Below are 16,429 nucleotides of genomic sequence, written 5' to 3' on the forward strand. Positions count from 1 at the left end.
TATCCTCATTGTTTTCTTCCATGGAAGTATAGCATAAGTTATGCATCTCTAATTGTTATTTCTATATGAGCCAAATTTAATATCAGTATCTAGGGTAAGCTAAAAATATGTCAGAAGTCTCATGTGTTTTCATTCTCTTCCTAAGGTGAAAGTGGAAAGTTATTTTAAATGGAGTATAGAACAGCAAGCCTGTATAATAAGAACTCTACTGTGTATGTCATTCTCTGTTGCTTTTCTTGGTGTCAGTAGAAAAGAAAGGAAATAAACAGTCAGATATATGGAACATTTAGTTTACTAATATAGTGACTCACAATACATGTAAAAGAGGCCCAAGGACCTTTGGATTATCCTATGGTGTAGGCTCTGTCTTGATGTAAAGCATTGATGTATCTTAAAGTAAGAAAATAACTTTTATTCAAGAAATATTTAATGAGAAACTACTGTGTACCAAGGATTATTCTAGGGAGCTAACCATGGTTCCTGCTTTCTTGGAGCTTATGTTCTAATGAGAAAGAGAGACAGAAAACAGATAAACTACATGGATCAGTTAATTTAGTTGATCAGTTCATTGACTTTCACTATATATATCTTTTGGTTTGCCCACCAGCCCAGGGTCCTTATTAGCATGGAAAAAAGGTTTGACTATTCAAAGTATTGGAGAAGGCAATGGCGCCCCACTCCAGCACTCTTGCCTGGAAAATCCCATGGATGGAGGAGCCTGGTGGGCCACAGTCCATGGGGTCGCTAAGAGTCGGACACGACTGAGTGACTTCACTTTCCCTTTTCACTTTCATGCATTGGAGAAGGAAATGGCAACCCATTCCAGTGTTCTTGCCTGGAGAATCCCAGGGACGGGGGAGCCTGGTGGGCTGCTGTCTATGGGGTCGCACAGAGTCGGACACGACTGAAGCAACTTAGCAGCAGCAGCAGCATTCAAAATATTATGTATTGAAGTAGAACTTTGGAGAATTGAGGGCAGTGACCTTTTAGAAAATAGCAGTTCCATCAGTGACTCCTCCTTGCTTGTCCCTCTCAGATGTGCTTTGTTGCTGGCCTCTGTTTTTAGTTCTCGTGCCACTTTGGCTTTCTCTCCAAAGTGATACAAAAAATACACTTAGGCTATCATTTTGACTTCAACTCAGAACATTTGTTAACTAACTTTTTTAAAAAACATAATAATAAAAAATGAAGGGCATCATCAAATATAGCATCATAAAATGACATTATATCTGAATTTCAGGCTAAAACCTAGAATAAGAAGCTGCTAATATTTTGGGAAACATTCCTTATTTGTCACTACTGAGTCTCCAAGGACATCCTATGGGAATAGCTGACTTACTATCTAGTAACATTATTTGATTTGATATTTTTCCTCATCTGAGAATCAGTTCAGTTCAGTTGCTCAGTTGTGTCCAATGTGACCCCATGGACCGCAGCACGCCAGGCTTCCATGTCCATCACCGACTCCCAGAGCTTACTCAGACTCATGCCCATTGAGTCAGTGATGCCATCCAACCATTTCATCCTCTGTCGTCCCCTTCTCCTCCCACCTTCAATCTTTCCCAGCATCAGGGGCTTTTCAAATGACTCAGTTCTTTGCATCAGGTGGCCAAAGTATTGGAGTTTTAGCTTCAGCCCTTCCAGTGAATATTCAGGACTAATTTCCTTTAGGATGGACTGGTTGGATCTCCTTGCTGTCCAAGGAACTTTCAAGAGTCTTCTCCAACACCACAGTTCAAAAGCATCAATTCTTCAGCACTCAGCTTTCTTTATAGTCCTACTCTCACATCCATACATGACTATTGGAAAAACCATAGCTTTGACTACACGGACCTTTGTTGGCAAAGTTACATCTCTGCTTTTTAATATGCTTTCTAGGTTGGGCATAACTTTCCTTTCAAGGAGCAAGCGTCTTTTAATTTCATGGCTGCAGTGATTTTGGAGCCCCCCAAAAGAGTCTGTCGCTGTTTCCATTGTTTCCCCATCTATTTGCCATGAAGTGATGGGACCAGATGCCATGATCTTAGTTTTCTTAATGTTGAGTTTTAAGCAAACTTTTTTACTCTCCTGTTTCACTTCCATCAAGAGGCTCTTTAGTTCTTCTCCACTTTCTGCCGTAAGTGTGGTGTCATCTGCGTGTCTGAGGTTATTGATATTTCATTTGAGGATAGTTTTATTATTAAAACTGCATAAGAAAAAAGTTTTATCTTGGTAAGCAAATTTAAGACTGTCACTTTTGCTGTTTGCATTAACTAAACATGCTGCACAGTTTTTCCATTAAAAAGTATGTGGGTTTGATTATGCCAGAGTAGTTACAATCAGGAACTCACAGTTTTGTTTTGTTTTTTTTTAGCTCTTAACTAAGCTGTGCAGGGTCTTTGGACCTTGACCAGGGATTGAACCCGCACATCCTGCATTGAAAGTACAGTCTTAACCACTAGACAACCAGGGAAGTCCCCAAACCCCACATATATTTTTGCTGAATGAACTTAAAGATCTTTATCCACCTTTTAAAATTCTCTTGCAGAAACTGCCGCTCTGTCAAATACCACCTTTACAAACAAAAATTATTTTCCTTTGGCGAAGAAGGAAAACCACCCATCATTGATTTAACCAAATACTCGTAATCGTAAACTTTGTCTTTAGAACAAGGAGGCTAGTTATTGTAGTTGCTTTTATTTTTGTTATACTCGTGGTGCCTGCTTGATTTTTAGAAGTTGAAGGGAGTATGCTCTTTTTGGGAGTTCAGTTAATTGCAGGGAGTAGATGAATATTCAGCAACCTGTCTTTTAAGGCCCTTTCTAATCCTGAGATTTTATGAGTCTATATTTACCTTTGCCCTTATTCTTGCCCCTCAGTGCAAGAGCAGGAATCATGTTAGGGGAGAGTTGGGGAGTGAATTGGGCTTTAGTTTAGGAGGAGGTGATGGGTGCTGAGTGGGAGTCGTAGAACATACAGTGGTTGACTCAAAGAGGTACAGTTACTGTTGACTCCCTCTCCTTTTTTATGTTTTAATACTTAGTACATTTTATTAATTTTAATTATTTTTGTAATTAGGGAAAAAAAGAAAAATATAAATCCATAGATTAAAACAAGTTTTAAAAATCACCTTCTCAAGTACCTTACTCCAAACAGACAATCCTTGAATTCTTTAAGATGGATCTCTATTTAAGTCATTGAAAAAATGATTAATAAAAAGCCTTTTAAAATACTTTTGTGGAGAGAAGTTATTTTTCATGGGATTAGAATATAAAACCTATGTTTATTGACTCCTATGAAGCAGTTTCCCAGAAGATGTAATTTTCCTTGGTGGCCAGATCAGATAGAATTTAAGGTAGATATTTTATGTCCCTTGGAGCTGGACAGTCCTACCAATCATTTTATCATCAGCTCCAGATATACCACCATCCAAACATTTGGTGCTCAAAAACTGCTCTCTGAGCCAAACCCAGTACTCATTCTTAAGGGAATAGTGAACCCAAGATAATCCCAAGTGAGAGGAGTGAATTATTGTTGTGTTCTTTTTCCCATACTTTTCAGAAAATCTGAAAATGTTTAATGTGTATTACATTGGAATCTCAAGCACTGACTTTGTATCTCAAAGTTAGAAGAAATGAGATTGATGTCCCACACGGTTGTAAAATGCCAAAAATAAGTAGAGCTGAAATGAGTTAAAGCCGAGTATTCAGAAAGGCCAAGTGAAAACTTCAGATCAAGGGTAGCTGTAATTGAAAGGGTCCAAATAAGTATTTAAAACCACTCCCTGCTGGAACTGCTAAGATTTCTGAATTTCAAATTGGCATTTTATGTTTGACAAGGTGACATTGTATAAGAAATGTATTGTAAAACACTGCTGTACGATAGGAAAATGATTGAATGTAAATATTTCAAGATGTGGACCACTGTTCAAATGTTATCATAAATCTTTGCCATTGTTTTAGGGTGTAACTCTTCATGCATATATGAGCTGGATTGATAGCGCCAGCACTTGGGGAGGGGAATCATCAGCAAGTTTCTGCCTCGCTGTCAGCACTAGCGTGATTTGACCACAGAAGTATCCTATTAGGTCTTTCCTATTATTATCATATGCTTGTAATTACATAAATGGAGAAACCCTCTTTTGAAGATAGTTCATCTGCCCTTGTTCTTATCCTGTTCATTGAGCAGTCTGAAATATGTCACTGTTACATGAAATTAGGATGGGTGGAGACAGTTTGCATTCTCAAACTTTAGAAAGAAGAAAGCTTAAACTGTAAGGTTAACTATCCTTCCATTCCTTGCAGGTTTGGAAGGTTTACAGTAGCTGCTCTGCAGTCCAAAGTAGAGCAGTATGAACGTGAAACCAATCGTCTCAAGAAAGCACTGGAACGAAGTGATAAATATATAGAGGAACTGGAGTCTCAAATTACACAGCTGAAGAATTCAAGTGACGAGAAGGAAGCGGCGATGAATGCCATTTGTCAGAGAGCACTTTCTACAGACAGCAAGGGAAGCAAAGGCACCGAGGAGGATATGGCATCCACGAACCAAGGTGATGGTGCAAGAAAGCAGCTAGGCTCAGCCACCTCGAGTTCTCACCTGGCAAAACCTTCTAGCAGTTCTGTCAGGCAGGAGGGCACCAGCAAAACAGAACCAAATTGTTCTAAGAACCAAGACCTGTATCAGAAGCGAGTGGAAACAATGCTCACTGTGACAGATACAAGTATGGATACCTATCTAGAAAGAGAGTGGGGAAATAAGCCAAGTGACTGCATGCCCTATAAAGATGAAGAACTCTACGATCTTCCAGCTTCCTGTGCTCCTTTGTCCCTTAGTTGTCTTCAGCTCAATACGCCAGATAATAGAGAGAGCTCTGTAGTCAAAGCAGGAGGTTCTAAAAAGCAGTCAAACCATCTCAGAAAATTGATGTTTGATGATTTCTGTGATTCTCCGAATGTGTGTAATAAAGATTCTTCAGAAGATGATAGAAGTGAGAGTGAAAAGAAATCAGAGTGTTTTACTTCCCCGAAGACAGGGTTTTGGGATTGTTGTTCCACAAGCTATTCCCCCAGCTTGGACTTTGAAAGCTCAGAAGAGAACACAATAGCAAATTGTGTTGGAGAAATTTCTTCAAAATTGAGTGAGAAACCAGGTTCATGTTTATCCAAGAGGTTGAATTCTCTCCGCTCTTTTGAAATGAATCGGACAAGAACATCCAGTGAAGCATCAATGGATGCAGCTTACCTTGACAAAATCTCGGAGCTGGATTCAATGATGTCAGAGTCAGACAATAGCAAGAGCCCCTGTAATAATGGTTTTAAGTCGCTGGACTTGGATGGGTTATCAAAGTCATCTCAGTGCAGTGAATTCCTTGAGGAAACAGATAAGTTGGAAGAAAGAACTAAACCAAACCTTTCTAAAGGTTCTCTAACTACTGATCAGTTAGAAAATGGAAATGAATGGAAACCCAATTCTTTTTTTCTCCTCTCTCCATCTGACCAAGAAATGAATGAAGATTTTTCACTCCATTCCAGTTCAAACCCAGGAACCAATGAAATCAAACCACCAAGTTGTTTGTTTCAGACTGAGTTTTCCCAGGGTGTTTTGTTAAGCAGTACAAACCGGCTATTTGAAGATCAAAGGTTTGGGTCATCTTTGTTTAAGATGTCCTCAGAGATGCCTGGTCTTCATAACCACCTTCAGTCTCCTTGGTCTACTTCTTTTGTGCCTGAAAAAAGGAATAAAAATGTGAATCAATCAGCAAAAAGAAAAATCCAGAGCAGCCTTTCCAATGCCAGCCCATCAAAAGCAACTAAAAGTTGACAAATTAGAAAGATGTCATTTATGTTTTTGTCCTGAGAGGAATATAAGGTTTTAAAGTTACTTTTTTTTCCCCTCATAAAAGCTCTGTACAATTTTTAATTGATAATCTTTAGTCAGGTGTCAAGTCAGAATGGTGGATTAGCCTGTACCCTGGATACTTTTGTTCATTTTGAAGAGTTTAGTCTTTCATTTTCATTTAGGGATCTTTTTGACCAGAGAAGTTAGGGAGAGGGTTCCTTTTGTGTCTGGTTTTGGTATATTTTGTTTTCTTGAATCTTGATTTATCTATTTGGATACAATGACCTATTAGTATGTCTCAGTTATCTTCAGAATTTGGATTTCTTAAATAAAAGCTTTGGTGCAGTCTATATACTGTTCATAAGACACTTTTCTTTAAAGCTTCTTAGGGTGGAAATTCTTTTTCCTGCCCCTTTTAATTTATGTTTAGTGATAGTCTAACTTTTATTCAAGGCCACGATGGAGAAACAGCACTCAAACCTTAGTCCAGTACTCAACTGGCTTTTTTTTTAGGTTTTACATATATGTTTGCATTTTTAACAATGTGTTTTGTCCAGTTTTTGTGAAAATATGTTGCTAGGAAGAGAGAAATCATTTTCTGTATGAAAATATTTGTTTTATGTCTGGTAGCTTTCATTCTTTTATCTTTTTGTGTGTGTTGAAAGTCAGAAATTTGCCTACTTTAGCAAGAAGGCAGGTTTGGAGAAGATTAAACATGGTGGCTTTTCATTATTTCAGATATACAGGTGCAAAAGCACTCATTGCCAAGTTCTTGATCCACTTATGCCCTAGGGGAGCTTTCTTTGGAGTGGTGCAGTTCTTGTTTGCATGTTACTGTTCTTCATGGAAACTCTGTATGCATGGTAGCAGTCTTGCTTGCACTGTTTTACTTACTTAAGAAGAAGAAGTTTCAGTTGGCTAAAAGATTATCTTTTATGTAGGACAGAGAAAAGATTGTTTTTCATGAAGAATGTTGAGAGGAGGGTGAGAATAGGTGAGCTAAGCACAATTTTTAATTTAGGTTCTTAAAAGATATATTCTAAACATGTTTGGTATGCCTGGATAGGCCTTTAAAAATGGTTTGTATGTTAATGACTTGTTTATCTAATGTGCACTGAACATTTTACATTAATACTGTACTGTTTTACATTAATACTGCATGCTTTTCTATGTGAACTGAATAAAGGATGTCATAAACACTGTAATCCTTGTTGTTGTCCCATGTTGAATTAGCCTACAAAGACCAGTACAACTTAGCATTTTTTATTGTATTGCTTTTATTATACAGGGGTTGGCAAACTTTGGCCAATGGTCCCAATTTGGCCTGTGCCTGTTTCCGTGAAAGGCATGTGAACCAAAAATGTTTTATACATTTTTATGCTTTTTAAAAATCCAAAGAATATTTCATAACACAGGAAAATGATATGAGGTTTAAATCTCAATATTCCTAGACAAAGTCTTGTTAGAACACAGCTACACATTTTACAGTTTATCCGATAGGACTGCTTTAGCACTGGTAGAGCAGAGCTGAATAGTTGCAGCAGAGACCATATGGCCCGCAAAGCCTAAAATATTTACTATTTGGCCTTTTACAGAGAAATTTGCTGACCTTTGTTATAATTGACTCAGGATTCAATGAAACCATAGAAATATAAAAAACCACTTTTATGAGTTGGAAAATCATGACCTCTGCTTTTAAAAGTAATAAGAACCCCCCCCACACACACACACAAAAGTCTTAATGTAAAGCGTAATTTTTGTTCTATCATATTTTTTCCAATAAGTATTTGTGCGTGACTTTGTCTTTCTGATAATCTTTAAGTTAATGGATAAACTTTCATAGATAACCGCCATTTAAATATCTTTGACAATGTAGATATGCATTTGAAATTCTATTAAATGTAGAAATCTAAAATCTTTCTGAATAGAGTAAACTTGGGGGTAAACCTCACTGTAATTCTGTCTGTAATTTTTTTTATTTTTCACCATGAGTGTGTTAGTTTTTAATACAAACTGACACTGTGTCATGGAAATGCAGTGTGTAGCCTGATTGACTAATGCCTAATGGGGGTGAGGGTGTCTCTCTGGGGCTGGAGTATTTCCCAGCTGCTTCAGAAACACTGCTTCATCCTCTCTAAAACACTAACTCATGTATCATATTAAAATAACCTGACATTCCTCAATTAGAGGAAATAATCTGTGCAGGATTTGATTTTAATGACACTTCTGTACTCCTAATCTCTTTACCATAATTTCAAATGTCATGACAAATATGGTAGTCTCATTTTGTTGTTGTTTAGTCACTCAGTCATATCCAACTCTTTTATGACCCCATGGACTATAGCCCACTAGGCTCTTCTGTCCATGGGATGTTTCAGGCAAGAATACGGGAGTGGGTTACCATTTTTTCTCCAGGGGAACTTCCTGACCCACAGATTGAACCCGAGTCTCCTGCATTGACAGGCGGATTCTGTACCACTGAGCCACCAGGAAGGCCCAGTCCCATTTTAAAATATGTCTATTGTATATACACACTTTGATAGCAAGTACTCTGCTAGCCTCTGTCTTGTATAATCTTTTCAAACTGAGCCAAGAATTTTCTCCAGTTTACCAATAAGTGAATTGAGAATTAGTGATCACACAGAGCTTAGAACCCTGTGCTGGAACTGGGCCTCAGACTCCAGAGCTTGTAGTCTTCATCCCTCAAGTGTCAGATACATGGGAGCTCACATTTGCAGGCCAAAGGATGAGTGGATTTGAAATTTCCAAGGATTCTTTTTAAAGTATTTTGGAAATATTAGTATGTTTCTTTTCAAGTAGCGTTTAACTCCTGCCTGTGCCCTGGATCTAAGTCTGCTCCTAAATGGAAGCTCAGTGATGGGAATTATGTGTGTGCTACTTTTAAGTTTATAAAGATTCACATTAACTGACATTTAGACTAATTTCAACATAGCACTAAAGCTGTGTTTGAAAAAGATGTGCAAGTGGTAAAGGGGAAAGACATATCACTTCATGTCTTTATAAAAACAGTACCTTTTGACTGCTCATCTCTTTAAAATGCTATGGCTAAGCGAACGTGGCAAGATGCTAGGTATTTTTTTGACATGACCTTTAGTGTTTTAGTTTTTAAGATCTCCATCCCATCCAAAATTACATGTCTTTTTCCTGTTTTAATGGATCAACTGAGACTTAAAATGGCAGCCATTAAGATATATAGTCCCTTAATATCAAATCTGCTGTGTTTTCTTATAAACTCATATTTACTGGTTTGAAACCTCTAATGGTACTGCTGAACAAGGGAAGAACTTTGGTCTTGATTCTTAAGGTGTTTCTATATACTTGCTGCTGCTGCTAAGTCTCTTCAGTCGTGTCCGACTCTGTGTGACCCCATAGACGGCAGCCCACCAGGCTCCTCTGTCCCTGGGATTCTCCAGGCAAGAACACTGGAGTGGGTTGCCATTTCCTTCTCCTGTGCATGAAAGTGAAAAGTGAAAGTGAAGTCCGCTCCGTCGTGTCCAACTCTTCCCAACCCCATGGACTGCAGCCTACCAGGCTCCTCCATCCATGGGATTTTCCAGGCAAGAGTACTGGAGTGGGGTGCCATTGCCTCTCTATTTACTTAAATGGTATTCAATTATTCAAACTGTAATTCATGCACTAGAATTTTCCCCCCTCATTTTTGTACCTGTGAATGATATATGTAGAGAACAGTTTTATTGTATGGAGTTTGGCCTATCAGATTAGAAGTGTTTCCTGAGGCCTCTTAAGAAGGTCTCTGTTCCTATTCTAGGGAGTCCTACCACAGTCTTTGCCTATCATGATGTAACCTGATCCTTTTAATAATACTTGGCAGAGAGAAAACCTTTTAAGCAATGATCTCAGAGTGCATAGTGAACATTTATTGCCTAATTCTCGGAACCCCACTCAGAGAGGAAGCATCTATTAAGTTGCAGTTTTCTTTTAAGAACCCGTCTGAAGCTTAGGCTTGGTTGATCTTCAGTCTGCTCTGACAGAGGCAGTCTAGAATACCTTTGATTGAAGCTCCACTTGAAACTAGGTACATTCCTAGGTCTGCTTTGTCTTAACAGGGAGTGGATCCTCTCTAATGTTAGTTGGATTAACCAAGTGTGGAGAAGTGTGCGCCTAGTGTGACATAATTTGAGGATGTAAAGATCCAATACCCTAGGGCAAGGATTTCACGTAGGCATATACCAAGGAGGACCTAGGTCTGGCCCACTCTAATTCTCATATAACATTGGTGAATACAAAGGTGTCTGCACCGGGGATAGCCTGGAGCAGAGAGGAAACCTGGTGGCTTCCGAAGTGCTATTTGCATTGGGTCTTTAAGGATGGATAAGAGTTTGATGCAGAAGAGAACATCTACTTGTGCGTGTGTATCCGCTATCCTGCAAGTGGGCGCCTGTTTCTCAGACGTCTCAGAAGAGGTGCTGAAGAAACCCTAATAGGGCTCCTGATGGACAAGGGCTTCAGCCTGCGCTGTCAAGTTTGGCTTTGGTCTGCCTCCTCTCTCTGAGCGTCCCCTGAGACTCCAGGCTCGCCCTCGCCGCCAGAACCGGCGGCCTGCCGGCGAGACTGTGACTCCCTGGGCGCTGGAAGGCTCAGGAGGTGGCAGGGCTGGGCCATCATCTGTCCATTAAGCCGAGGCTTGGCGCTCCGAGGGCCGGAAGGCGCGACCTCGCTTCACTCACCGGGTCATCTTCGTGCTGGGGGTGGGGAGGTGAGGTCTGGCCCATTTGTCTGGGCTGGGATCCCGCTTTCTTTCCCCTGGTTCCGGCGAACCCCTCCTTCCCGGATTCTCGAAGCCAGTGACGCTCCCCCACCTCCCGCAGGTTCCCGGGACTACAGACCTGCCCGCGCCCCTCCAGCTCGAGTTTCCCGCGCTCTTAAGGGCGCTCTCAGAAGCTCCCGTTCAGGCTCCACCCAAAGAAGGGACCCGCGCTGAGGATTCCTTTCCTTTTATTACTACTCGCGAAACCTGGCGATTAAGACGCGAAACCAACAAAGAGTTTTCTTTCTACCTTAACCTTGCACACAATCCTTTAACAAATTAATTAATCCTAATGAATTAACACTTCATTTATTTAAACGCGCTACAGTCCATGAATTAAATTTTCATGCAGTGATTAAAGGCTGTTAAAATATGCATGATTTCGTTAAAATTTTATAATAAATCAGGGCAATGTGTTACATGACAAGGCAACTATTTCCCAGTCCCTCGGAAGGGGCTTTGATTTGTGCAGGCAGCGGGGAGGAGGGGCGGTTGACGACGGCGCGGGCGAGCGTTGGAGCCGGGCGGCAGGACCCAGCTCCGCACCTCGGCGTGCGCACTCGGCTTAGCGCTCTGCTCCGTGGCGTTGGGACCCTCCAGGGGATCCCGCTCCCGCAGTCAGAGCCGAGCCTGCGGAGTGCGATGGGCGTTTGTTATCCGCCCCCGGAACTGCACTCTGCGGGGGCTGGGGTCCTCCGGTTCCCTTTAGCTTGCGCGAGCGGGCGTTCGGGTAGGAGCGCCGCGCCGGCGGCTCTCCGGGGACAGGAAGGCGACACAACTTCCATCTCGTCGCGTGGGGTCAGGGAAGCAGGTGTCTACTGTAGAGTTGATGGGTTCGTTGCTGTTCTTAACCAGGAGACCTCGAAGCCCCTTCTCTGACCAGCGCGATCTCCCTTTTCGGAAGAGGCCGGGGCGGGGGAGCTCTGCTTCCCTTGGGACCTAAACCCCAGGGGCCCCGTGACCAAGCTTAGCGGTCCCACCCTTGTCACTCGGACAGCGAAACTGGTTCTGGCAACTAGCGGGCGGGGGAGGCCGGCCCCTGTCAGGACGGAGACGTGGTCATGCATCATCCTTAGGGCTTTCACAAGGTAGGTGGGTTTAAGTCCACCGAGGGGTTAGGGGAGGTATATATACATAGATATCTACAAATGTAGCGACCAAGAGTAATAATGACCAGCGGTGAACTTCACTGCCTCCTCACCCAGGTCGCGAGTGTATCAGAGAGTGGGGTGGTCGCAATATTCCCAACGGACGTTGCCTTTGAATTAAACGGCCAGAGGAACGAAAGCAGTGGGTTATCCATCTGCTTTCTCGAGAACCTCCGCCGCGGAGCTGATCACCACGGGCCTCAATAACTCACCCACGGCCTTTTGGGACCGAGCGAGACAAGCGGCCTGGGTGCGGGTGGGACAAGAGGTAGAAAAGGAAGGAAGAGGCCTTCAGGAAATCTACATGCTCTCGCAAAGAGAGGCTGGCTGTGGACTCGCGCCTTGAGTTGGGCTGGGCCTCGGGGGTGGCACAGGACTGGGCAATCGCCCAGGACGGCCTGGCGGGCAGAGCGGGCCAGGCGGGCCAGGAGCCCAGTCCCTGACCCGCGGGAGGGCTGGGAGGGGATGCGCGATGGGTAGAGAGGCCCAGGGTCAGAGCTGCCCAGGCTTGGCGCTCGCACGGCCGCCCGGAGGGGAAGCGAAAGACCGCCAGGAGTCCCTCCTCTGTCCCACCCTTCGGACGGACGGTGTCCGAGGGGGAGGGGGTCTGAGGCCCAAGTGCATTCCCTCCCCCAAGGACCGATCCCCACCCCCCAATTCTAGGCCTGCCACTTCCCTGCTGACCAGTTCAGCCTCATCGCTGAAGGCAAGCCAGGAGGTCTCGGAAGCCGGCCAACTCCGGGTTCTGGCGACTTCCCCCAACGCAGGGCGCTGGCTGCGCGGTGAATGGGCCGAGTGTATGGGCAGGAGCCCAGAGGAAACGGGGCGCCCCGGATCTGCGAGAAGCAGAGCTCCCTCTGGGGCCGCCCGGGCTTGCAGGTTGGCCCAGCTCCCCGGGTTTGGGCAAGAACGTGGGGTCTGACCTCCTCCCCTTATACACACACAATCTCCACTCACTTCAGTGGACATCCCTCAGTACCGCCCCCATCCCCATCCCCGTCCCTGAATGTGGATTAATAAATCGGGTTCAACCCCGGGGAGGAGGGGTGGGTGGGAGGTAGGGGCAGACTGTCCCCGCGCTCCTCTGGAGAGAGAAAGGCTGCCCCGCGGGTGGCAGCTGTGCAGCGGGCGGGGTGGTCAAAGGCGGGGGGCATTCACCCCCGGCCCGTCCCTCCCTTGCGCGGCTTCTCTCCCGCCGGTCTTCACTCCCACCTACCAACGTCTGCTCCCTGAGCTGGAGAAAGAGGCGCTGCCAAAGGAAACGTGAAGTGGGGCCTGCCAAAAAAGGAGGAGAAAATTAATTAATGAGGGAAAGAAATGTGCCTCTGATCCAGATGATAGACTCCCTGTCCCTGGGGGCAGAAATTCCTTGGAAATCAATAGCTGTGCATTCATTACCTCCCTCTTGATAAAATGCAAAGCTATGAGATGGGGGAGGAGGGAATCTGTGCTGGTCATTAAACAGGAAAAAAAAAAAAAAAACACCCTGCGCAGAATTCTATGCCAAGGCTCTGATCCCATGTGGGTATCACTAGTTCAGGCGAGGGCCATCCAGTTACTGCACTCACCAAACCTGGAAAACAAAGCAGTGACATGGATGGACTGGGCCCCAGTTGGCCACCTTTCTTTTCACTGCCCTGGGGAAAGTAGGGAAAGGCTTGATAAGATCCAAGGAACTGCCTGCAGACCCACCACCATCTCCCACTCTCTAGCCTGGAACTGAGGCCCAGCAGGGAGGTGGCAGGTTAATTCTCCCAAGCATCATCCCCCACCAACTCCCTGTCTTTGCACCTTGGTCTTGCCCTGGACCACAAAAAGCACCCCATGCACCTGTAGCTACCCTACTCTCATAGACTGCCTAGAGGGCAGATACCTGAATTTTATACTTCATTTAATCTCCAGTGTCTTGCCCTGGACAAGATGGGTGCTCAGCAAGTATTTGAGGAAGGAAGGTAGGGTAGAAAGTAAATGAGGGAGGGATGAAATAAATGATTTCAGAGAAAGAGCTGTCTGGAATCAAGATATCCAGCTCTACCTGGGGACAACAGGCCCTTCTGTTCGAATCTGCATCCTTTTTTAGGTAGAGAGGAGACCCCTTAAGTGATCTTCCCTCTGACCCGCCTCCTCACTGCCCCCCACCCCAATGACCCTGGCTTGCTGAACTCCCTTTTGCTCCCTGCCCTTCCCATCTGCCTTCTCTTCCTTCTTGCACACATGTATTGTTCTATGGGGTATTTTCCCAAGTGCCAGGGTACACACAGATGTGCTCTATCTAAATGGGCTTCCAATCCGTTACTGGGAGGGGTGGGTAGTGAGTTGGTAAGTGTACCCAATTAGTGAGATACTCTGGGCAAAGATCTGCCCCCCCACCCCCAACTGGGCCAGTTCACTCAAGTGAACTAGGAACAAAGTCTCAACAAGAAGGTGAACTCTTGCCCTCAGGCCAGGGACTTGCCAGTGGATTAGTTGGTACCCTCTCAAGAGTTGGAAGGTAAACGGAGATGGGCTTCGGGGACTCAGGCGCCACCACTGCCCCTCCCCCGCCACCAACGCAGGGTCCATGTAGCCCCAAACCGGTGCTATTTGAATTTCTGTTTCCCCTGCATTCTTTGGGGTCCCTAAAAGCCACTGTTTCCCTGGGGGGAGGGGGAGACAGGATCTAGGCGGCCCCCCTCTGCGGGGCCCTTCCTCCACCCTACCCCCCCACCCCCGAAGGATAGCTCAGGGAAAGGCCGCCGTAGGTGTCAGGAAGGATTAAGTTAAGCCTGGACACCCGGTGCGACAACTACCGTAGACTCACTCGCTCCCTCCAGCGATGTCCTGGTCGCCGTCCATTCCCCGTAGAGATAAAGTTGCATTTAGCAGTCCCAGGGGACCGCGTAATGGATGAAAACAAGGTTCCTTCTCACACTAGCAAATGAGCATCCTTCTTACTCCCCTCTCAAGCTGCAAGGGGGTGGGGGACAGAGAAAGGCAGCGAGAAAAGAAAAGAAAGAGAGGGGAAAAAGCCCTGGTGACGCCTGTGGGCTGTTCTTGGAATGTGGGTAGTGAATGGGTCCGCTAAACACGCTCGCGTTGATCCAAAGAGATCCACGAGAACGCAAAATTAGGCTTATAGAAATGAATCTAATCTTTGGTGGAAATACAGATCTCCTTGGTGTGAGACAGACCGGAAAGATTATCTATCTGATCTCTGCCTCCCACAAGCAGCCCCTTGCTCTCTCGCCGCAGATGCGATAACATCTGGGCTCTTATTATCACCCTGGGCAAGCGTTGAGTCCCTGGGGACTCGGGCACCTGAACTGGGTTCCCCCGGGGCCCCTTGATCTGTCTGCCACATAAGGGCCATATAGCAGGTTGGCTAATTGATTTATTCTTCTTACGTTTTGATTTCACAATAATAAAATAAAAATAAAGGTTGGAACAGAGCTTGAGTCCGGTTCTTTGAAATGTATTTGAATTAATTTTTTAATCATGCTTTTCTATAAACTGGCTTGATTCTGTCTCCTGTTGAAGAAAAAAAAATGTGTGTGTATACATCTATTTATAGATAGATGCATATTGAAAGAGGCAAACAATCCAACACGATGTAAGGGAAAATAAAGTTCTCTTCACTATCTTATCCCCTTTTCTCTGAAGCAATTTCCTTTTCCTGGCGTTTCCAACATGAAGTGTGTGTGTGAGTGTGTGTGTGTGTGTGTGTGTGTGTGTGTGTACGCTGAAGCGAGGTAAGGATCCCAACTACACCCTGTAAACTATTTTTCCTTTTGATTACAAGAAGCCTCAGATCACCCGGAGCTCGTTTGAAATGTGGGTTTGTACACGGTTAAAGCAGACAAACAATAAGAGAAATGCACAATTTCATTTCAACAGCCGTTGCCTGGTAGAAAGCACACGCTCCTTGTGGCTCCTAAGTGGCTGTCACTGTCGGTGCCTGATACAGTTATATTCGCAACAACAACAACGAAGTGTGCGGAGGAAATTAAATTATATGGAAATCAATACCAGCTGACTGCTTCAAACAAATGTCTGTCACCGCGATTATTCTCCAGGAACCTATTTATAAACCATGAAAAGAAACAGGTTCTTGCAGCAAAAGACAGCACCTTCTGCATTTCTGTGTTATTTATACTGTATACAGAGGAACGCGCGGGCATAATTTAACATACAAATGCTCAGTTGTATACATTATATAACAGCTTGTTAGACGTCCCCGAGAGGAGGTGTGCCCGAGTGATGCGCATATATTCAGGGCTAGCAATCTGGGTCCGGGCGTGGAGGAGGGAGGGAAAGCACCTAGGGGCCAGCGAGCATCTTGCTTTCTCCCCCTTGAAAGGTGCCTACCCTCAGACAATAGCTGGCCCTTTTGATCTTCTCCAGACCCGCGATGGGAAAGGTGAGGCGTGCAGTGCGCATGTCCGGGTAGCTACAGGTGCATCACCTGCGCTGTCCTAGCTGGTGGTCACTATAAGAGCGGCTCCCACGCGCCGGTCGCGGCCCGGCGAGCGCGCGCGCGCGCAGACGCACGGCGCCGCCGAGAGGGAGAGCGCGCGTCAGACAGACGGAGACAGCTGATGCCTGTCAGCGCGGCTGGCCCGCGAGCTCTCGCGAGAGCTCCCCGGACCGGCCGCGAGAATTGGGGCTCAGGTGTAAGAGGAGTGCATCCCGTCGG

The 16,429-nt window shown here is 44.8% G+C and overlaps 1 protein-coding gene across 1 annotated transcript in view; it reads left to right on the forward strand.

Annotated features, from left to right (window-relative positions):
- Positions 1 to 7,025, forward strand: part of RNF219 (ring finger protein 219) — a 40,635-nt gene extending 33,610 nt beyond the window's left edge. Inside the window, exon 6 of the mRNA XM_005687683.3 lies at positions 4,284 to 7,025. Coding sequence (XP_005687740.1) covers positions 4,284 to 5,802 — 1,519 coding nt within the window. The 3' untranslated portion in view covers positions 5,803 to 7,025. The remainder of the gene's footprint in view (positions 1 to 4,283) is intronic.

This window comes from Capra hircus, chromosome 12, assembly GCF_001704415.2.
Source record: "Capra hircus breed San Clemente chromosome 12, ASM170441v1, whole genome shotgun sequence".
Taxonomy (NCBI): Eukaryota; Metazoa; Chordata; class Mammalia; order Artiodactyla; family Bovidae; genus Capra; species Capra hircus.